The sequence below is a fragment of the Bubalus kerabau genome, chromosome 12 (assembly GCF_029407905.1).
Source record: "Bubalus kerabau isolate K-KA32 ecotype Philippines breed swamp buffalo chromosome 12, PCC_UOA_SB_1v2, whole genome shotgun sequence".
Taxonomy (NCBI): domain Eukaryota; kingdom Metazoa; phylum Chordata; class Mammalia; order Artiodactyla; family Bovidae; genus Bubalus; species Bubalus kerabau.
In genome coordinates this window covers 72,352,353-72,375,248 of record NC_073635.1, presented here as the reverse complement: position 1 = coordinate 72,375,248, position 22,896 = coordinate 72,352,353, and the positions used below count along the sequence as shown (strand labels likewise).

The 22,896-nt window shown below is 39.2% G+C and overlaps 1 protein-coding gene across 1 annotated transcript in view; it reads right to left on the bottom strand.

Moving 5' to 3' along the window:
- The window catches only part of LOC129624244 (ATP-binding cassette sub-family C member 4-like), a 234,862-nt gene that overhangs the window by 7,390 nt on the left and 204,576 nt on the right, over window positions 1-22,896 (bottom strand). The window contains 5 exon segments of the mRNA XM_055541905.1: window positions 2,289-2,302; window positions 7,169-7,250; window positions 8,318-8,327; window positions 8,769-8,941; window positions 16,846-16,935. Coding sequence (XP_055397880.1) covers window positions 2,289-2,302; window positions 7,169-7,250; window positions 8,318-8,327; window positions 8,769-8,941; window positions 16,846-16,935 — 369 coding nt within the window.

Genomic DNA, 22,896 nt, shown 5'->3' with positions numbered 1-22,896 from the left:
AGACAGCTAACAAAAGAAGTGAAAGAAGAATTAAAAATTGTTGAAAAACACATTCAGCAATCCTTCTTAACTTGGCTGGATCATACCCAACCGGTTTATTTATATATATTTCCTACCAAACATTCACCTACTGCAATTATAGCTCAAAACAGCCCAATAGAATGGGTATATCTGCATACTAAACAATCAAAAAAAAAAATCGTATCATACACTGAGAAAATAGGGCAACTAATTGTATCAGGATGGAGCCGTGTACAAACCTTAACTGGATTTGATCCATATGCAATACATGTCCCCTTGACAAAAAAGGTACTACAAATTGCCTTACAGTATAACATGACCATGCAAATAGCATTAAATGATTTTCAGAATGTTATCTCATTCCATTTGCCAAAAGGAAAATTGTGGAACTTCTTACAATTTGCTAAATTTATAGTAACTAATATCATTGCCTCCCAGCCTATTTCAAATGCACCTACCTATTTTATTGATGGCAACAAGAAAGGCATAACTGGGATTGTCGGCCCTAATATCAAAGAGAAACTACCTACTACCTATTCTTCAGTGCAAAGAGTTGAATTATATGCTTTATATGCTCTTTTGTCTCTTCAACCATTATCCTTCAATGTGTATACTGATTCCAAATACCTTTCTTCCCTTTTCCCTGATTTTGTTACCACCTTTTTATACAACCTAGATGAAGAATTATATATTCTCTTTTCAAAGACTCAAGCCTTAATTCGATCATGCACGGAACCTTTCTTCATTGCACATATACATGCTCATTCAGGTTTACCTGGCCCCCTGGCAGCAGGAAATGATGCTGTTGATAGGTTCATAGCTCCTGTCTTTATGTCTGCTATGGATGAACATGCTAATCTTCATAACAATGCTAAAAGATTGCACTCTAAATACCATATCCCCCTCACTGAAGTGAGACATATCATTAAATCCTGTGATGTCTGCGCTCCTCTGCACTTACATACCAGTTTCAGGAGTTAATCCTCGTGGGCAACAGCCTAACTCCCTTTGGCAATCTGACTTCACTCATTGCTCCTTGGGAAAGTTTTCTTTGCTTTTTGTCTCAGTTGATACATTTTCAGGTTTTATATGGGCAGTGCCTGTCTCTTCAGAATCCAGCAAACATGCCATTTCTGCACTTTTACTCACCTTCCCTGTTATGGGAATACCTTCAGTCTTAAAAACAGATAATGGGCCTGCATTTACTTCTCACTCATTTCGTTCATTTCTAATGGAATGGAATATAACACACATCACGGGGATACCCTACAATCCCCAGGGTCAAGCAATTATCGAAAGAACCCATCATCCTCTTAAAACTCATTTATTAAAACAGAAAGGGGGAACATGGAAGAGGAGATGCACTTCTTATCCTATGAACCCTCAATTGTTATTATCTTTAACTCTTTATTCCTTAAGTTTTTAAAAAAAAATTTAATGAAAGATAGTTCTGTTACTCGTGCAGACAGACATTTTGCAGAGGAAAACAGTAGAAAACTGTTAGAAGCCAACACTCCAATATGGTATAAACAGTTTAATCAATGGTTGCCAAATCTTATGACTCCTAGGCAGAGGTTACGGTCTTGTTGTTGCAGATGGAGAAGAAATCTAGGTTCCACTTCACCATGTCTGTTACCAAGAAGGACCCCGAGACCAGACTCCCCTGACAGGTGATGCAGCTGATGCAAAGGTTGTTGTCAATGACCACAGAGAAGCAGAAGAGAAAATGTCAACGTCTGAGCCCCTACCGTAGGACCTGAGCAATAGCATGTGTGGAAGATTCCTGTTGCACTGGAGCACTTTGCCAGTGTGTATGGGACTGAAAAAGCCTTAAAACCTCAAAACTATACCTTTTTATACAATAGTACAGGTTATATCCAATCTTGTGTGCACCTCCTGTACATGTTTATTGTAGGTAACTTCTATATAGATCTTTCTGCTAAGATTGTTAACTGTAGAGCATGTGCCTTGTATACGTGTTTAAACCATACTATTTCATGTCATTATGTCAACATTGCAATAGTCAAGCAAAGATCTGATTTGTGGCTTCCTATTAACCTAACAGAACCATGGACCGACTCTTTATTTCTCTCAGTTTTGCTCAAATATGGCTTAAGGAGGTCAAAGCGCATAATAGGATGGATTATTGCTGGCATTCTTAGTCTAATATTTATTGTTACAGTAGGAACCCTATCTAGTATGGCACTACACAATTCTATACAGATGTCTCTACCCAAAACTCCGTGCCTCCTACGATGGAGTCCAACTAGCAGCTGCCATGCTTAAACTAAAAACAAACGGAGGATATGTTGGGAGGCACAGTGCAAAATAGCCTTGAAGGAGAAGGTCCTAAGGGAAATGGTGAAGGGCCAGAAGTACCCAGGCATTGTGTACTGATAGCTGAAAAACATTTCCTGCCTTTGGCTATGCTCGGTGCCAAAATTTAGCGATTAAACATTAAAGACATTGCTTGAGAAAATGGGTCATGGATAAACACATGGGTCATTAAGAATGCACTGTCCTTGAAGTATGTTTTACTGATTATATCTTAGCCCTGTACGTGCCCTGCTGGCCGTATGCTCTAAGCTCTTTGTTCCTCGCTCCTATAAAAAGGCTCGACTGCAGAAATAAAATCGTCAGTCCTTGCAGAGACTGTCCAAGTGTTGTTCTTTCAGGTTCACCGTTTCCAAGTCCCGGGCAGAAAACTCCCACAATGCTTGTCTGAATGCAGAGTCCCAAAGAAAAGCAAGGAGAGATAAGAAAGTCTTCCTCAGTGATCAATGCCAAGAAATAGAGGACAACAATAGAATGGGAAAGACTAGAGACCAGGTGACATGTCAAAATTCTGTCCTTCCTCAATTTCCCTCACCAACCACACATTCCAAGGTGACAGTATTTCTAAGAATTAGATAATAAAATGAATCTGCTACCATTAATGCTATAATACCGAAACCAAAAATAAATCTTTAGGGTACATTTAGGAGCAAAGAATTTAATTGAAAAGACCCTTAAATGAGCTGGAGATCAAGCCATCTTTCTGCTGCTATGTCTAAAGCCTGACAAAGGGCTTGAAATAGGTAAGTTTCACAGCATAATTTATTTATAATGGAAGAATGGTGCTTTAAGGGACAATCTTTGAAATGGAATATTGAGAAGTAAGAACAAAGTGACAGGTAAAATCTAGCAATAAAAGTTTACTTCTCCAATTAGCCTCAAAAACACAAAATGAACAACTAAGGATGCCTGACACAAAACATTTCTAGAAATTAAGAGCCAGTGCTGAGCAATCTTGAATGTCACTCCATTCCTCATGAAAGTCTGCAGGTAGAGTCCACATCCTACTGTGATGTCTAATACAGGTGACCAGATACACTGTTTGGAGCCTAGAGCATCCCTTTGGTTGAGGATGACCCACTCCTGTCGTCTGCCTCCCCAGAGCTCACTCCTGTGCACGTCCAGCTCAGGGAGTGAGGCTACAGGCACTGCCTCAGTGCTGATAGCCTGGTATCTACTCAATGTCCCCACCGATGTCCCATTTGACAATGCATGTGAGGTAGTGTGGGAGGTGATATTCCAGGAACTGTCCAAGTCAAAAAATACAGTTCTATTATCATCATACATAAAGAACTGTGCTTATTACTGACCACTCATTAGTGATTATTGCCTATTTTGTATGGACCATCAAAATACCTTAAAGTATCTTGCATTCCTTGAGATTATTTGCTGCCAAAGTTTATCCTTTGAGGAATGTTTTTCTTATTTTATAAAACCACATCCTAACATTTACTGAAAGTGAGCAAGCAACAGAGGAAAGGGACAAAGAAAGAGAAAAAAAAATGAAAAAGACAGAGAAAAGGAATAGATGGAGGAAGGAAATAAAGCTAAGGAAGGAAATGTTAAATTACTAAGGAAGAAAGAGCTAACCAAACCTGGAAGGAATATACTAGACAGAGATCCAGAGACCAAAGTCTGGAGCTTGCCACGTGTGCAGAACAGAGCTATCGTGTGAGAGACTGGCTGGTTGTTTTAGTCTCTTATCCCTGATTTGCCTTTCTTTCCAAACTCTCATCTGTGATGCAAAAGGTGGGTCTCTGCAAGTCACTGCATCAGTTCAGAGACTTTTTCACCAGGTGGCCTTTGTTAGGTTCTGCCAGTAGGGGGCACTAGAGGGAGACTGAGGTGGGAAACACAGCTAATGTGCCACCTGATTCTGCTACTAGTGGCACCTCAGCACTGGGACCTGAGTCCAGCTCCTGGCTATTAGCACCTGGAGAACCCGCCTCATTCTGCTCCCTCACAAATATGACCAGCAACCAGGCAATGACCTCTCCTTGGAGATCTGATCATCAGTTTTTTAGGGCCTCTTTTCTGAATTCTCAGGTCTGGAGATCTGTCCTAGGATATGGTAGCTGCTTTCTAAAATCGTTACCCCAGTGTTTCACTTCTAGCCCTCTAATCCCTATATTCCTTTGGTATCTCTGATTTTCTTGAGGCGATCTCTAGAAGCAGAAGATATTAAGAAGAGGGAGAGGGAGAGGGTGGGAAGATTTGGGAGAATGGCATTGAAACATGTAAAATATCATGTATGAAATGAGTTGCCAGTCCGGGTTCGATGCACGATACTGGATGCTTGGGGCTGGTGCACTGGGACGACCCAGAGGGATGGAATGGGGAGGGAGGAGGGAGGAGGGTTCGGGATGGGGAACACATGTAAACCTGTGGCGGATTCATTTTGATATTTGGCAAATCTAATACAGTTATGTAAAGTTTAAAAATAAAATAAAATTAAAAAAAAAAAAAAAAAAAGAAGAGGTGGCAAGATTACACAGAAAAATTGTACAAAAAAAATCTTCAAAACCAAGATAATCACGATGGTGTGATCACTCACCTAGAGCCAGACATCATGAAATATGAAGTCAAGTGGGCCTTAGAAAGCATCACTACAAACAAAGCTAGTGGAGGTGATCAAATTTCAGTTGAGCTATTTCAAATCGTCGAAGATGATGCTGTGAAAGTGCAGCACTCAATATGACAGCAAATCTGGAGAACTCAGCAGTGGCCACAGGACTGGAAAAGGTAAAGGATTTTCATTCCAATCCCAAAGAAAGGCAATGCCAAATATTGCTCAAACTACCACACAATTGCACTCATCTCACACGCTAGTAAAGTAATGCTCAAAATTGCCAAGCCAGGTTTCAGCAATATGTGAACCGTGAACTTCCTAATGCTCAAGCTGGTTTTAGAAAAGTCAGAGGAACCAGAGATCAAATTGCCAACATCTGCTGGATCATAGAAAAAGCAATAGAGTTCCAGAAAACATCTATTTCTGCTTTATTGACTATGCCAAAGCCTTTGACTATGTGGATCACATTAAACTGTGGAAAATTCTTCAAGAGATGGGAATACCAGACCACCTGACCTGCCTCTTGAGAAACCTGTATTCAGGTCAGGAAGCAACAGTTAGAACTGGACATGGAACAACAGACTGGTTCCAAATAGGAAAAGGAGTTCATCAAGGCTGTATATTGTCACCCTGCTTGTTTAACTTATATGCAGAGTACATCATGAGAAATGCTGGGCTGGAAGAAGCACAAGCTGGAATCAAGATTGCCGGGAGAAATATCAATAACCTCAGATATGCAGATGACACCACCCTTATGGCAGAAAGTGAAGAGGAACTAAAAGGCCTCTTGATGAAAGTGAAAGTGTAGAGTGAAAAAGTTGGCTTAAAGCTCAACATTCAGAAAATGAAGATCATGGCATCTGGTCCCACCACTTCATGGCAAATAGATGGGGAAACAGTGGAAACAGTGTCAGACTTTATTTTTGGGGGGCTCCAAAATCACTGCAGATGGTGATTGCAGCCATAAAATTAAAAGACGCTTACTCCTTGGAAGAAAAGCTATGACCAACCTAGATAGCATATTGAAAAGCAGAGCCATTACTTTGCCAACAAAGGTCAATCTAGTCAAGGCTATGGTTTTTCCAGTGGTCATGTATGGATGTGAGAGTTGGACTGTGAAGAAAGCTGAGTGCCAATAAATGGATGCTTTTGAACTGCAGTGTTTTAGAAGATTCTTGAGAGTCCCTTGGACTGCAAGGAGATCCAACCAGGCCATTCTGAAGGAGATCAGCCCTGGGATTTCTTTGGAAGGAATGATGCTGAAGCTGAAACTCCAGTACTTTGGCCACCTCATGTGAAGTGTTGACTCATTGGAAAACTCTGATGCTGAGAGGGATTGTGGGCAGGAGGAGAAGGGGACGACAGAGGATGAGATGGCTGGATGGCATCACTGACTCGATGGACATGAGTCTGGGTGAACTATGGGAGTTGGTGATAGACAGGGAGGCCTGGTGTGCTGTGATTTATGGGGTCGCAAAGAGTCGGACACGACTGAGTGACTGAACTGAACTGAAGTGAATCCCTATGCATTAAATTCCTTATATTAAATCCTTTCCATTAAAATACTGTTTTTCTCACTAGGCCTTTTCTTCTCATGGACTCCTGAGAAAATCTACAACTTTAGCCATAAACCTCCTGGCAGTCTAAACTAGAGGCTAATTTTTTGATAAGGGAATCCAAAAATGCTGAAACAACTATGACACAGTGAAAATGACTGTGTCCTACCCCACTAAAATATGGAACTATAACTTGGGTTTGGAATATTTTAATGGTTGGCTGTCATAAATAAAAATGACAATTCAAATAAATTTTTAATTTGAAAATATAAGATTATTGGATATATTATTTAATAGTGCATTCTAAAAGTATAGTTAAGTACTTGAGTAACTTTTAGGAATGAGAGAAGAAACAAGAGAAAAATTAATGGAGGAGTCACTCAGTCGCGTCTGACTCTTTGTGACCCCATGGACTGTAGCTTACCATGCTACTCCATCCATGGGATTTTCCAGGCAATAGTACTGAAGTGGGCTGCCATTCCCTTCTCCAGGGATCTTCTCAACCCAGGGATCGGACCAGGGTCTCCCGCATTGTAGACAGATGTTGTACCATCTGAGCCATCAGGGAAGTTAAATGGAGGTTAAATTAACGGAGGTTCCTATCAAATTTTACACAAAAGGATATATTGAAAATTGAACATAAATGAAAACAACTAAAATGGACAGGGTCTTAACATTATCCATTCACAGTCAATAATGCTGCTCAACCTGTGTGCAATGGTCAGCACAATGCACTGGGTAAATCTCTCATGATTTTTTTTTTTGTGTGTGTGTGTGTGTGTGTGATCACAATAAACTGGAAAATTCTTCAAGAGATGGGAATACCAGACCACCTGATCTGCCTCTTGAGAAATTTGTATGCAGGTCAGGAAGCAACAGTTAGAACTGGATATGGAACAACAGACTGGTTCCAAATAGGAAAAGAAGTTCGTCAAGGCTGTATATTGTCACCCTGTTTATTTAACTTATATGCAGAGTACATCTTGAGAAACACTGGACTGGAAGAAACACAAGCTGGAATCAAGATTGCCGGGAGAAATAGCAATAACCTCAGATATGCAGATGACACCAACCTTATGGCAGAAAGTGAAGAGGAACTAAAAAGCCTCTTGATGAAAGAGAAAGTGGAGAGTGAAAAAGTTGGCTTACAGCTCCAAATTCAGAAAACGGAGATCATGGCATCTGGTCCCACCACTTCATGGGAAATAGATGGGTAAACAGTGGAAACAGTGTCAGACTTTATTTTTCTGGGCTCCAAAATCACTACAGATGGTGACTGCAGCCATGAAATTAAAAGACACTTACTCCTTGGAAGGAAAATTATGACCAGCCTAGATAGCATATTCAAAAGAAGAGACATTACTTTGCTAACAAAGTTTCATCTAGTCAAGACTATGGTTTTTCCTGTGGTCATGTATGGATGTGAAAGTTGGACTGTGAAGAAGGCTGAGTGCCAAAGAATTGATTCTTTTGAACTGTGGTGTTGGAGAAGACTCTTGAGAGTCCCTTGGACTGCAAGGAGATCCAACCAGGCCATTCTGAAGGAGATCAGTCCTGGGATTTCTTTGGAAGGAATGATGCTGAAGCTGAAACTCCAGTACTTTGGCCACCTCATGCAAAGAGTTGACTCAATGGAAAAGACTCTGAGGCTGGGAGGGATTGGGGGCAGGAGGAGAAGGGGACGACAGAGGATGAGATGGCTGGATGGCATCACTGACTCAATGGACATGAGTCTGGGTGAACTCCAGGAGATGGTGATGGACAGGGAGGCCTGGCGTGCTGCGATTCATGGAGTCTCAAAGAGTCGGACACGACTGAACGCCTGATCTGATCTGATCTGATCAGTTCTAGAAACAAAGAAGTTGATTTAATTCAGTAAAGACAGGAAATGCAGACTTAAGACTTAAAAACATCCTATGATATTTTTACAATGGTTTTTAAAATCAATACTTTAACATACAGTCTTGTTCCTAAAAAAACTAAGTATAAAATGTCTACTTAGAAATTTACATTTTTCATAAAATGGTGGAAAATTAGTCTTCCCTCAAAATTGCTTGAAACTATCAGGAGCTGGATTTATGAATTCAGCTTTCTTAGCATGCCTCATAACAACATTAACACCATATGACATGTCTTGGTTTTTTCCTTTGTTTTCTTGAATTAATATTATCAACAGATATCCATGAGGCCAAGAGAGCACTTAGAAACATTTCTAAGATTCACTAAATGCTTTCCATTTACCACATTTACAAGTCAGATTAAAGATTTCCTGGGGCTCAGCTCCATACCTTGGGTCCACGTGTGATGTGGCTTTTTCAATAATCAATATCTGATTCTTCCTGAGAAGAATCCTGGCAAGGCACACCGGTTGTTTCTGACCAGCACTCAAGATCAATCCAGATTCTGCTAATTCAGTATTCATTTTAGTAGGAAGACCTTCAATGGATTCTTTAAGTTGTACCTGTGGATACAGAAAGAATGACATTTTTTCTTAGCAAACTGCTACTGAAGTAGGCAAGCCTCTTAGACATTAGAGCTTTGACATCCTCAGGACTTCTTACATATCTTACATGTATAGCCAGGTGATGGGGAGAGCTCCTTCCAATGAGTGTTCAGTGAGAAAGAGGGTGGAGTCAACTCAGGACAGAAAGATCTCTAGTGTCCCCCTTTCCCACCACAGGACATCCACCAGAAACCCCTGCTAGGGGTTAGTTTAGGAAGCCTCTCAAAAAGTGAAGCTATTTCTCCCAATGTGATTTAAACTGAAAAGTTAAAAGCATCTTTATGGTTGAGTCAAGCTTCCCAAAGTACATTTTACATAGGAGTTAGTACACTAGAGCAAAACTTTCAAAAAATTTTACAGAAAATCTGGTTCTCTGAAGATATAAGGTTATTGGCCTTTTACCATTTTCTAATGTTTAATACATGCAAGTTCAAGCAATGGCAAACTGCCCCTTATACATTAGTAATCCTGGAGCCCATTCTGATGATGATACTTTCCCAAGTTTAAACCTACAAATAGTGGACCAATCAAGTGCATTTTCTTCAGTGTCTTAAATGCATTGTTTGCGAATGAAAACACATGAAAAAGAAAACACAACATCTTATTTCCCTCAGCATATGGATATAGGTTGTTGTTGTCCAGTCACTGAGTCGTGCCCAACACTTTGCAACCCCATGGACAGCAGCATACCAGTGTTCCTAGTCCTTCACTATTGCTTGGAGTTTGCTCAAACTCACGTCCAGTAAGTTGGTGATGCCATCCAACCATCTTGTCCTCTTTCATACCCTTCTCCACCTGCCTTACATCTTTCCCAGCATCAGGGTCTCTTCCAATGAGTCATCTCTTTACATCAGGTGGCCAAAGTATTGGAGCTTCAGCTTCATCATCAGTCCTTCCAAAGAAAATTTGTGTTGATTTCCTTTAGGATTAATTGGTTTGATCTCCTTGCTGTCCAAAGGACTCTCAATAATCTTCTCCAGAACCACAGTTTTACAGCATCAGTTCTTCAGCGCTCAGCCTCCTTTGTGGTCCAACTCTCACATTGGTACATGACTACTGGGAAAACCATAGGTTTGACTATATGGACTTTGTAGGCAAAGTGATGTCTCATCTTTTCAATATTCTGTCTAGGTTTGTTATAGTTCCTCTTTCCAGGAGCAAGCATCTTTTAATTTCATGGCTGCAGTCACCATCTGCAATGATTTTGGAAATAAAGTCTGTCATTGTTTCCACTGTTTCCCCATCTATTGAAATGAAGTTATGAAACAGGATGCCATAATCTTAGCTTCTTGAATGTTGAGTTTTTTTTTTTGTGTGTGTGTGTGTGTTTTTTGTTTGTTTGTTTTTTACTTTACAATATTGTATTGGTTTTGCCACACATCAACATGAATCCACCACGGGCATATGCGTGTTCCCCATCCTGAACCCCCCTCCCACCTCCCTCCCTGTACCATCCCTCCAGGTCATCCCAATGCACCAGCCCCAAGCATCCTGTATCAAATCTGGACTGGCGATTCATTTCTTATATGATATTATACATGTTTCAGTGCCATTGCCCCAAATCTTCCCACCATCTCCTTCTCCCACAGAGTCCAAAAGAGTGTTCTATACATCTAGGTCTCTTTTGCTGTCTTGCATACAGGGTTATCATTACCATCTTTCTAAATTCCATATATATGCGTTAGTATACTGTATTGGTGTTTTTCTTTCTGGCTTACTTCACTCTGTATAATAGGCTCCAGTTTCATCCACTTCACTAGAACTGATTCAAATGTATTCTTTTTAATGGCTGAGTAATACTCCATTGTGTATATGTACCACAGCTTTCTTATTCATTCATCTGCTGATGGACATCTAGGTTGCTTCCATGTCCTGGCTATTATAAACAGTGCTGCAATGAACATTGGGGTACACATGTCTCTTTCAATTCTGGTTTCCTTGGGGTGTATGCTCAGCAGTGGGATTGCTGGGTCATAAGGCAGTTCTATTTCCAGTTTTTTAAGGAATCTCCACACTGTTCTCCATAGTGGCTGTACTAGTTTGCATTCCCACCAACAGTGTAAGAGGGTTCCCTTTTCTCCACACCCTCTCCAGCATTTACTGCTTGTAGACTTTTGGACAGGGGAGCCTGGTGGGCTGCCATCTCTAGTGTCACACAGAATCAGACACGACTGAAGCGACTTAGCAGCAGCATTCTGAGTGGTGTGAAATGGTACCTCATTGTGGTTTTGATTTGCATTTCTCTGATAATGAGTGATGTTGAGCATCTTTTCAAGTGTTTGTTAGCCATCTATATGTCTTCTTTGGAGAAATTTCTGTTTAGTTCTTTGGCCCATTTTTTGATTGGGTTGTTTATTTTTCTGGAATTGAGTTGCAGGAGTTGCTTGTATATTTTTGAGATTAGTTGTTTGTCAGTTGCTTCATTTGCTATTATTTTCTCCCATTCTGAAGGCTGTCTTTTCACCTTGCTTATAGTTTCCTTTGTTGTGCAGAAGCTTTTAATTTTAATTCGGTCCCATTTGTTTATTTTTGCTTTTATTTCCAATAGTCTGGGAGGTGGGTCATAGAGTTTTAAGCCAGCTTTTTCACACCCCTCTTTCACTTTTATCAAGAGGCTCTTTAGTTCCTCTTCACTTTCTATGATTAGGGTGGTGCATAGACCTGGATTACTGTGATACTGAATGGTTTCCTTTGGAAATGAACTGAGATCATTCTGTCATTTTGGAGATTGCACCAAAGTTCTGCATTTTAGGTTCTTTTGTTGACTTTTTTTTTTTTTTGCAGCCAAACAAAAATAAATTGGAGACTTGAAGCCAGGCGGCCTGGGGATAAGTCTTGCCTGGCTGTGCCAACTGGGCAAGTTCCTGAACCTACACTATCTTAGCTTCCTAAACTCTAAGTAAGACTATAATACCATAATTACAAAGTTGTGTACCTCCTAACATTGTTAAGAATATTAAATGAGTCAGTACTCGCAGAATTTGTAATAGATCAATATATATTGCCCATTATTAATAATGCCATCGGCTAGCTCCTCCTCAAGTTCTGCTTCACTTTTCTCCTTTGCATGTATCAGCACTGAGATTTCATTACATATGCATTGGCCTGCTTTTCAACTTCTTCAGGAGAACTTAAGCTCCAGAAGGACAGACATTTTGTCTCTTGATGACTGTGACAGCCCCAGAACCTGCAACATTGCCTAACAAGCTCTCAGTAGATATTGTTGGCTGGATGAAGGTGGGCTTCCCTGGTGGCTCAGTGGTAAAGAATCCTCCTGCCAAATCAGAGACTTGGGCTCAATCCTGGGTAAGATTCCCTGGCTAAGGAAATCGCAACCCACTCCAATATTCTTGACTGAGAAATCCCATGGACAGAGGAGCATGGCGGGATACAGTTCATGGGGTTGCAAAGAGTCAGACACGACAAACAGCAACAAAATGAATGCAGGCATAAGTGGCTCTAATTGAATGACATATCTGTTTCTGTAAATTAGAAACTAAATTCATATGGATAATTAATTTATATATAACACCGTTTTCTTATTAAGTGTAATTGTAAAAAGGATACATTCAACAGTTAACTGGCTCCAAGATATCATATCACACTTTAAATAAAGGAAAGCACTGAAAAAGTTATAATTTAAAGAAAATAGAACAAATAATTACTATTCAAAACTATACATCTCTGTATAGAATACTTCAGATTGTATTTTCCAAATTCCAATATCTAAGTATCTAATTCCAAATCCCAGTATCTAATTCCAGATCCCAGTATCTAAGGTGTTTTGTTTTTGCTTTTTAATAGAAGCAACACATCAATGATACACTTCCAGAGTTTTATCTACTATGACCTTTTAACCTCTGAGTGATAAAGTGCTTCATCTTCAGGCACTATTCATGTTATATTTTTGGAGCTGCCTTTGCTTTTTAGCACCCCAATAGCACTAATTTCTGATGAACTTTTATCGGTTTACACTAAGTTGGCAAGTTTTCAGTACATGAAAAATGTATCTTAGGCATATTTGTAACAAAAACCAAAATGAGACAGGCAGCATCCAAAGGACTGTCTTCCTTCTGAATGTCCATATCTGCCAAGGAAGAGGGAGGAAACAGAACTAGAGGACTTTAAAAAAAATTTTAAGCCATCTTTTCCTTTTAATGGAAGTTCATAAAAAGGAAAACATAATGGTTACCTCCTATTCATTCTCAGGTTAACTCTGTGAGTTTGGATTCACATATCCAGTTAGGCATCATTTAAAAATTAATAACTAGGGATTTTGGTTCACTTAAAAACTGACTTCATTGATTTAGTGATACTTCTTGATGAGGGTGAAGGAGGAGAGTGAAAAAGCCAGATTAAAACTCAACATTAAAAAACTAAGATCATGGCATCCTGTCCCATCATTTCATGGCAAATAGAAGGGGAAAAGATAGAAGCAGTGACAGATTTCCTTTTCTTGGGCTCTAACATCTGTACAGATGGTGACTGTAGCCTTGAAATTAGAAGATGATTGCTTCTTGGCAGGAAAGCTATGACAAAACTAGACAGTGTGTTAAAAATCAAATATATCACTTTGCTGAAAAAAGTCCATATAATCAAACCTATGGTATTTCCAGTAGTCATGTATAGATGCGAGGGCTGGACAATGAAAGAGTGCTGAAGAATTGATGCTTTTGAACTGTGGTACCAGAGAACACTATTGAGAATCCCTTAGAAAACAAGGAGATCAAACTGGTCAATCTTAAAGGAAATCAACCCTGAATATTCTCTGGAAGGACTGATGTTGAAGCTGAAGCTCCAATATTTTGGCCACCTGATGTAAACTCATTGGTAAAGACCCTGATGCTGTGAAAGATTGAAGGGAGAGGAGAAGAGGGAGACGGAGGATGAGATGGCTGGATGGCATCATCGACTCAATGGACATGAACTTGGGCAAACTCCAGGAGATGGTGAGGGACAGGGAAGCCTGGCATGCTTTAGTCCATGGGGTCACAAAGAGTCAGAGGTGACTTAGCAACTGAACAACAATAACTTAGAGTGATAAATCACCCCCTTTATCCAGATTCTCTAGGAATTATTTCATCACATTTGTTATGTTTTTCAATGAACGATTTCATAAGTTTTCTTTTAAAACAGTCATAAGGAATCAATTCCGAGAGAAATACAATGATGGAATGCTTTCTCTAAGTGATCCTAGAGAAACACAATGATGGGATGATTTCTCTAAGTGATATCACCAAAATTAACAGGGTTAATTCCAGAAGCAATACATGGAAACCACATACTTTGTGAAATAAACTCACATTTCTTTCTTTTTATAGAAAGTTCCAAATGTAGTTTAAATAGATCTTAGTATTATCTACCACTTCAGAATTTTTATACTTTAGATTAACATTGTTTCTCTGTCCATGGAAAAAATATGTTCTAAAATTCTAGAGTAATGCTACCTGAGACTCTGAAAAAGGGTCTCAATCTGGGAAACAAATAGAAAAATAATTTACCAGTACTTCCAGTTCTTTTTTTAAGATGTGTCCCAATTTCACCATTAAATTTGTCCTATGAATTAAAGAGTAGTGGATCATCCTATCATTCTTTATATTTAATGGTTAAATGCTGTACACACCTCTTCTCTTGTAGAATTTGATTGTAAAAGACTCACACACTTAAGTGAAATCAGAGGTGCATGGCTTTTCAGGCAGGAGAAGGTGAAGCAATAAACCCAATTTAAGAAAACAAAATCCACATGCCGCTGAAAAGCAGGGTGGGTGTATAAAGACTCAGCGGTCACATCCTTCAGAAACCAGAATTACTGGCTGGAAATGGTCATACCTCCAAATCTGCCTGCTCACAATCAAGGCTCATCTGTATATTACAGATTTAAGAGCTTCCATGGAAGGGTGACACTAAATGACAAACACACCAATTCAAGCCAACATGAACAATCAATCTCTCAGATTTGTGTAACAAAAACAACAACAAAAAATATTTTAAAAAATATGCCACACTTCTCTTGAAATGAAAAGATCAATCAAACATTTAGTACTTATTTAGGTAGAGTGTTTTCCCTGTGTTTTCCTCTAAGAGTCTTCTAGTATCTGGTCTTACATTTAGGTTTTCAATCCACTTTGAGTTTATCTTTGTATACAGTATTAGGGAGTGTTCTAATTTTCTTTTTTTACACATAGCTGTCCAGTTTTCCAAGCACCACTTACTAAAGAGACCACCTCTTCTCCATTGTATATTCTCACCTCATTTGTCACAGATTAGGTGACCACAGGTGTGTGAGTTCATCTCTGGGCTCTCTAGCCTGTTCCATTGGTCTATATTTCTATTTTTGTGCCGGTGCCACACCGTCTTGATTACCCTAGATCTGTATTGAACTGGCCAAAAAGTTAGTTTAAGTTTTTCCATAAAATCTTATGTAACAAATTTTTGGCCAACTCAGTAATATATTCTGAAGTCAGGGAACCTAATTTGTCCAGCTTCATTTTTCTTTCTTAAGACTGCTTTAGCTACTTGGGGTCTTTTGTGTTTCCATTAAAACTGTAAATTTTTTGGCTCTAATTTTATGAAAAATGCCATTGGTAATTTAACAGGGATTGTATTTAATCTGAAGATTCTTTGGGTAGTATAGTCAATTTCACAATATTGTTTCTTCCAATCCAAGAACATGGTATATCCCTCCATCTGTTTTGCATTATCTTTGATTTCTTTTGTCAGTACCTTGTAATTTTATGAGCATAGGTCTTTTGCCTCCTTGCTGCTGCTGCTGCTAAGTCGCTTCAGTCATGTCCGACTCTGTGCGACCCCATAGATGGCAGCCCACCAGGCTTCCCCGTCCCTGGGATTCTCCAGGCAAGAACACTGGAGTGGGTTTTGCCTCCTTAGGTAGGTTTATTCCTAGATATTTTATTGTTGTTTTTTTTTGTTTGTTTGTTTTGTTTTTGCAATGGTAAATGAGACTGTTTTCTCAATTTCTCTTTCATCGTTAATGCATAGGAATACTCATTCTTACTTTTTAAAAGCAAAAGATTGAGCTAGGTCCTAGGGGAAATTAGAAGTCTGTCTACAGCTTAGAAGTCTAGGGTTTCTTCCAACAGTAGAATTGATTTGTAAAACTAGTGCAAATACACAAAATAGTTTGTATTAAAATACAAACTGACAGCAACTTAATAGTCAAAATTTTTTTCATACAAGGGTGAGGAAATTCAAAGAATTGGGGCAAGGGAAAACATGACACAAATAACAGAAACTTGTCTAGAAATGAACCCTTCCATACAAAAGCTGAGCAAATGTTCCAGGGTTCAGTTACCTGCATTAATGCTACAGCATTAAAATGACATGTTTGCCAATAAATAATCATCATCAATTCCGACTATATAATTTACCTTTATAAACATGTTCCTATGAAACATCTACACTTTATAAGTATCATCTTGTTTATATCTTTTAGTTCATAAGGAAAAAATACTATTGTCTCCACTTAGTAGATGTTTGCTAAGACCAGAGGAATAAAATGAATATTAGAGTATAATGCAGTAATTAATTCACTAGGTCACTAGTAGAATTTGATCCCACAGTTTTAACATCTAATTGAGTACTCTAGGACAAGATAATGTATCTGTTTGTTCAGGGTTCTAGGGAAATAGCTAAAATGAAAACATGTCGCATTATATTGTTGATTTTCATCATCATCAATACACATATTTTTAAGTGCACCCATGTCATCAGTGTTTTCCTAGGAGGTAAATGAAGTCAGTGAAACTGATATGCTCCCCTTAATTATCTGCAATGCTCTAAATGCTCTAAACACACAGATACTGATGCTAACAAGTTAGTTACAGTTACTATTAATAAATTACCTTTTCTAAGGCATTCCACAGTTCATTATCCATATGCTCACTAAAGGGATCCAGATTTTTCCTCATTGTTCCAGTGAATAAAACAGGTTCCTAAATACCCCAAAATGGGGAATGTTATTACCTTAACCTTTTTTCATTTTATCCCAATGTGTACAGAATGTCAAAATTAAAATGTTAAAGCATCTAAATTCATTAATTATTAATAATAAAGTTGCAAATGTATGATTGCAAAAAGTATCTCTAAAATAATTTTCCATTGTACAAAGTGTGCTACAAAATATCTTCTGGACTACTGAACACTAACAGAAGAAAGTGTTGAAGAAGTTTTTTAATCTTAAGGAAAAAACTGAAGACAAAGGAAGATTTGATTTTTTTTTTTTTAATACCACCCTGGTAATAAATACCTGCTTAAACACTCACACAAACTGAGGAAATAATTACATGAGAAACTTAACCTCAAGATCTACATAAATTAACTGCCAATGCTGGTGTGACTGGGAAATACCAACAGCATGATTTGTAGAGGTTTGTGCCTCAAAGCAAACCATTAAATATTTACACATTAGCACTGAAGAATAAACTAGGCTATTTTCTCCACTGGTCAGACTGTCTTCTAGGATCTGGAATCTCTCTACATGTGTGAAATGAACATCCCCACATGTTGTAAGGGGAATGTAAGCTCCTGGGGTCTGCAGCACCTCTGTCCATGGAGACATCATCTCTGATTTTGGCATCAGCTGGTCCCCACGTTCTCTCACCTGTGTGTTCTGCCTCACAGAACCTCGTTACTAACTGAAAGGCCAGGAGGACCTGAAACCCACCATGACCTGTGTCATGATACTTTAATTTAAATAGTTCTTCCTATTCATCTGCTTCAGGAGGAGCCACAAGTAAATTACTCTGGAAATATATGCATCCTCTTGGCTTCAAGAGAGAATCCTGTACATAAATTCATGTAGGCCATTTAAATTTTCTTCTGGAAGGCTCTAGTAAGCCAGGTCATAAGAATATGGGCAGCAGTGAAGAGCCCAATAAGCTCCTTTCAGTGAAGAGGGCAGGACAAGGGGAGACACACATGTGGGAACAAGGGGAGACCTGACTCCTCCACAAGTGCCTGGAACTGCTTGGAATCACCACGTTCAAATCAGCCTTTGGGCTGGACTTTCCTCCTCACTTCACAAAAGCCTGAGAGGAAAGATGAAGATAGACATTTCTTTCACCTAATCATGAGGAAGAATGATACTCACAAAGCCTTCCAAACCTTCCTTCAATATGGTCTCAGTTTTAAGTCTGGTGAGAGAGAAAAGAATACAGAAAACTCAGGGTGTGCCACCAAAAAAGAGATATCTCTGAGCAAATCCACAATTAAAAAGACATTATAACGGGAGATTTATTCGCGCAAAGTTGATTAAGTAGCCAATATGCCTCAAAAGCAATGAAAATCACTGCTAAGTCGCTTCAGTCGTGTCCAACTCTGTGTGACCCCAGAGATGGCAGCCCACCAGGCTCCCCCGTCCCTGGGATTCTCCAGGCAAGAACACTGGAGTGGGTTGCCATTTCCTTCTCCAATGCATGGAAGTGAAAAGTGAAAGAATTCGCTCAGTCATGTCCAACTCTTCGCGACCCTATGGACTGCAGCCTACCAGGTTCCTCCATCAATGGGATTGCCCATGCAAGAGTACTGGAGTGGGGTGCCATTGCCTTCTTCGCACAAAGTTGATTAAGTAGCCAATATGCCTCAAAAGCAATGAAAATCACTAGTCATACAATATTTCAGAATGAGTACTGAACTGAACTAAAAAAAAAACTCGAGACCCAAATTTAAGGTCTCCCTTAAAACTTGAATTTAGGATCAAAGATTAAACAACCATCTAAACAATGGTAAGCATTTTTTGTCAGGGGACTAAACATCATTCTACTTCAGATTTTTATAAAAACTTGTTACTCTTTGTAATTATCAACCTTAAGATTCCCACATGCAGGTATCTTCTGCATGTCTCCATGAGGTTTACATAAGTGACATAGCCAGGCAAGGGGAGGCTGGTCCCCAATATTCTTCCTCCTGCCTTCCATTTTTTAGGTTCTTTCAAGGAAGCAGGCTACTCCCTGCATATAATCCCAACCAGTGGTATTTCTGGGGTACATATTTAACTACGTCAGATCCTAAGCATAAAGAACACACATGCTTCAGCTACCTGTTGTGTTTAAGGAAATTATTTAAGAATTTTCATTTTTGCTTATTCCTGAAATTTTGAACAGAAGTTGAGGAGTACCTTCTTAATAACACAGTATTCATCTTTGAAAGCTCCCCCCAGGACTGATGGTCTATGTCCCTACTCCCCTGCCTCTGCTCCTACCCAGGTCCTTGTTATCATCACATCTCCCTCATTTCTGACCTGTTCATGTGGGGCCAGCAGTGATGGGGATGAGCCTGGGAGGAAGCAGCTCTCTGCTGCTTCTGGGATAACAGGGACCAGGGATCCAGGGAAGACGGTGTGGGCCTGACTCAGCTAAGAGAGGCAACTCAAAGAAACAGCACTGGGCTCCCCCTCTGCAGAGTCTGCTCTCAGCTTCCTAAGTTCCCTAAATTGAGGTGTTGAGACACAAGCATCAATGCTTTCTACACATTTGGGGGGAGAGGAATGTAAGTTTTTGCACTTAGATAAGTAAATTCCAGTAACCAAACTAACACACTTTCTCCACCTCTGCAGCTAGCAAGACACTGTAAAGACAAAGGGCTCTTGGTTGGGGAGGGATAAGATTTTGAGTATCTTCTCCTGAAACATATTAGCCCATGACATACAAGTGCATAAACCCATTTCTAAACTGATATTTCCAAATGAGGGACAGAGAAATAGGAGCAGTATCTTCTGGCTTTGTTCTATGCTTATTCACTCTTGCTATGGTTTGGGGAGTCCTTTCAAGTGGGATGGTAGGAAAAATGGGGAAAATATCTAATGAGTACAACACAGCTGAAGAATTTATGCTTTTGAACTGTGGTGTTGGAGAAGATTCTTGAGAGTCCCTTGGACTGCAAGTAGATAAAACCAGTCAATCCTAAAGGAAATCAACCCTGAATATTCACTGGAAGGACTGATGCTGAAGCTGCAGTTTCAATACTTTGACTATCTGATGTGAAGAGCTGACTTATTGGAAAAGACCCTGGTGCTGGGAAAGACTGAAGGCAGGAGGAGAAGGGGATGGTTGGATGGCATTACCGACTCGATGGACATGAGTTTGAGCAAGTTCCAGGAGTTGGTGATGGACAGGGAATCCTGGCGTGCTGCAGTTCATGGGGTCACAAAGAGTCGGACACGACTGAGAAGTGGTCAAGGTGGAGACTGGAGAGTGTAGGTTTCTGTCAAATGACTAATACTTTGGATTTTACTCTGCTGCAATGGGAGTCTTTGGAGATAAAGCTGAAATTCTTTGCTATACAATTGAAACACTGTGAATCAACCATACTTCAATTAAAAAAAAAATAGACACACATAAAATTTGAATCCTGGCTCTGCCCCTTACTTGAAAAGTAGGATAAGCTTCCAGTGACTCAGTTTTTAAATTTGTCAGATAAGGATAACAACAAATTGTGAGGATTAAGCAGGAAATGGTGGGATAAGAAACTAAAATATGTTAACAATTCCATAAATGTTAGGAATTGTTATTAATACTCGTGTTACTTGTCAGGGACTGCAGCAAGCACTAGAGGAACAGAAGTGAGAGATACAGGCCCTGTCCTCAAAGAGAGAAAGAAAATAGTCAAGAGTGTGTGGAGGGCTGAGAAAAAGGCTAGAGGTCTTTGTGAGGGATTTGAAAGAAAGAGTTTGTACAAGGTGATAGTCAGAAAAGAAGCTGGTGGGAGGAAAGCCAGAAATTAAAATACAAAAATATTTTAGTCTGATTTCTTGCTCTTGGTGGAAAATGTTAGATACATTTCTCTGTTATACTTTTCCCCAAAATTCCTATTGTGTTTGTTAGTTTGCTTTTATTTTCTGTTTTTTGGCTTTACTATTCATATTTATGTAAACAATTTAGTCTTTATTATTAGACAATAAATATAAAGAAAATCACCAAAGACCATCAAGACATAAACAGAAATTAAAGAGTAAAGTCACTTCAGAAGGTGTTACTCTTTTACTTAAGTAGAAATAATACCCAAAAAGTCAGTGCCCTGATTCTTAAAAATAATAACAGTTCCTGATGACTGAGCATTCCTAAGAATGAGACATTGGCACAAACATTATCTCACTAAGTTACATCTTCACCCCAAATCTGTGGGGCAATGATTTCCAGACTGGGTTTAAATACGAGGATGTTGAAGCTTGGCAGCCAAGTGACATCATCAAGGCCCCACAGTTGACGAGGCAAAGCAGGAATAAACTGTGGGTCACACTGACACCTAGTCTACACTGTTAAACATTCTAGCCCTCTCTGTCTCCTGAATGGCTCCCTGGGAATCTTTACACATTCCAAGTTCTCTCCAGATTCTTTCTCTTTAATTAACCAACACTGCACCTTGGAGACAAAGGCATATAAAGTGGAATCTACATGGATACAAATCTTAGCACTATTTTGTAAGCATGCTCTCTGGTGAGTGTACCTAGAACATGCTCAAAGGAAAGATGGAAACCAACGTAACAGAACCAAAACATGCTGATGTCAAGGCATGCTTAGTCTTTGCTCAGATATGCTTCCAAATATTATTAGCAGAGCCAAGAATCATCTAATGTTATTTATTTACAGAGTTATTTTATGTACACAAGCATACAACTTTTTCCTATTTGAAACATTAAAAAGAATGCAGGGCATGTTTCTAAAGCTTTGTATCCAAGGATATGAAAGGACTTTACAGACATGCCCTTTATTTCTACTAACTAATCTCCCATGGCCATTTCAGAGATGAGTACCATCAAAACATAAAACTTGGGAATTTAAGCTTATATATTTTCTGCTGTAACCACAAGTCATAAATCTAATAGCCAGAGGAAATATTTAAATATGGGGACTATCCAGTTTTTCTGAAAGGGATACCTTTGGAAAAAATTTTTTCAATTGTGATAAAATACACGTAAATTTGCTAGATTAACCACTTTAAGCGCACATTTCAATGGTGTCAAATACATTCACATTGTTGTACAGCCATCACCACCATCCAGCCACAGATCTCCTTTCATCTTGAAGAACTGAAACTCTGTACCCATTAAACAACAACCCCCCTCTCCTGGCCACTCCTGGTACCCACCATTCTATAGCCTGTATCCATGAATTTACTAGTCTAGGTAACTCCTATTAGTAGAATCATACAGTATTTGTCCTTTGCAAATGACTTATTTCACTTAATTTTTTCAAGGTTCATCTGAACTGTAGCTTGTGTCAGAATTTTCTTCTTTATTAAGGCTGAGTAATATTCTACTGTATGTATGCACACCACATTTTGTTTGTTGATTCATCTGTCAATGGACCCTTGGGTGCCTTCACCTTTTTGCGGTTGAGAATTATGCTGCTATAACATGCATGTCCCAGTATCTCTTCAAGACCTTTCTTCCAATTCTTTTGGCTTTATGCTCTAAAGTAGAATTGCTAGATCATATGATAATTCCATCATTAACTTTTCAGAGCAACCAACAAGTTGATTTCCATAGTGGTTGCACTATTTTACATTCCTATCAACAATGAAGAAGGGTTCTAATTTCTCTACATCCTTGCCAACCCTTGTAATTTTCTTTTTGTCTCTCTCTTTTCTTTGATAGCAGACATCTTAAGGGGCATAAGGTGGCATTTCACTAGAGTCTGAAAAGACTATCTTGATTTAAAAATTACTTAGAGTAATCCCAGGCATTTTCGAGGTCACGGGCAGGTAGCAACAGCTGTCGCCAAGTCCACATTCCCCTTCCTTTGGGTGTCATGTTGTACATGTTTCCTGATAACAGGTATTTCAGGACACATTACACCCACATTCCAGGAAGCACATTTGCCTGGCTCATTCTGTCTCATCTCCTCTCTGTTTTTCATCTCGAGGGTATTTTTCTGAGCTTCTTTTATAGGCAGATG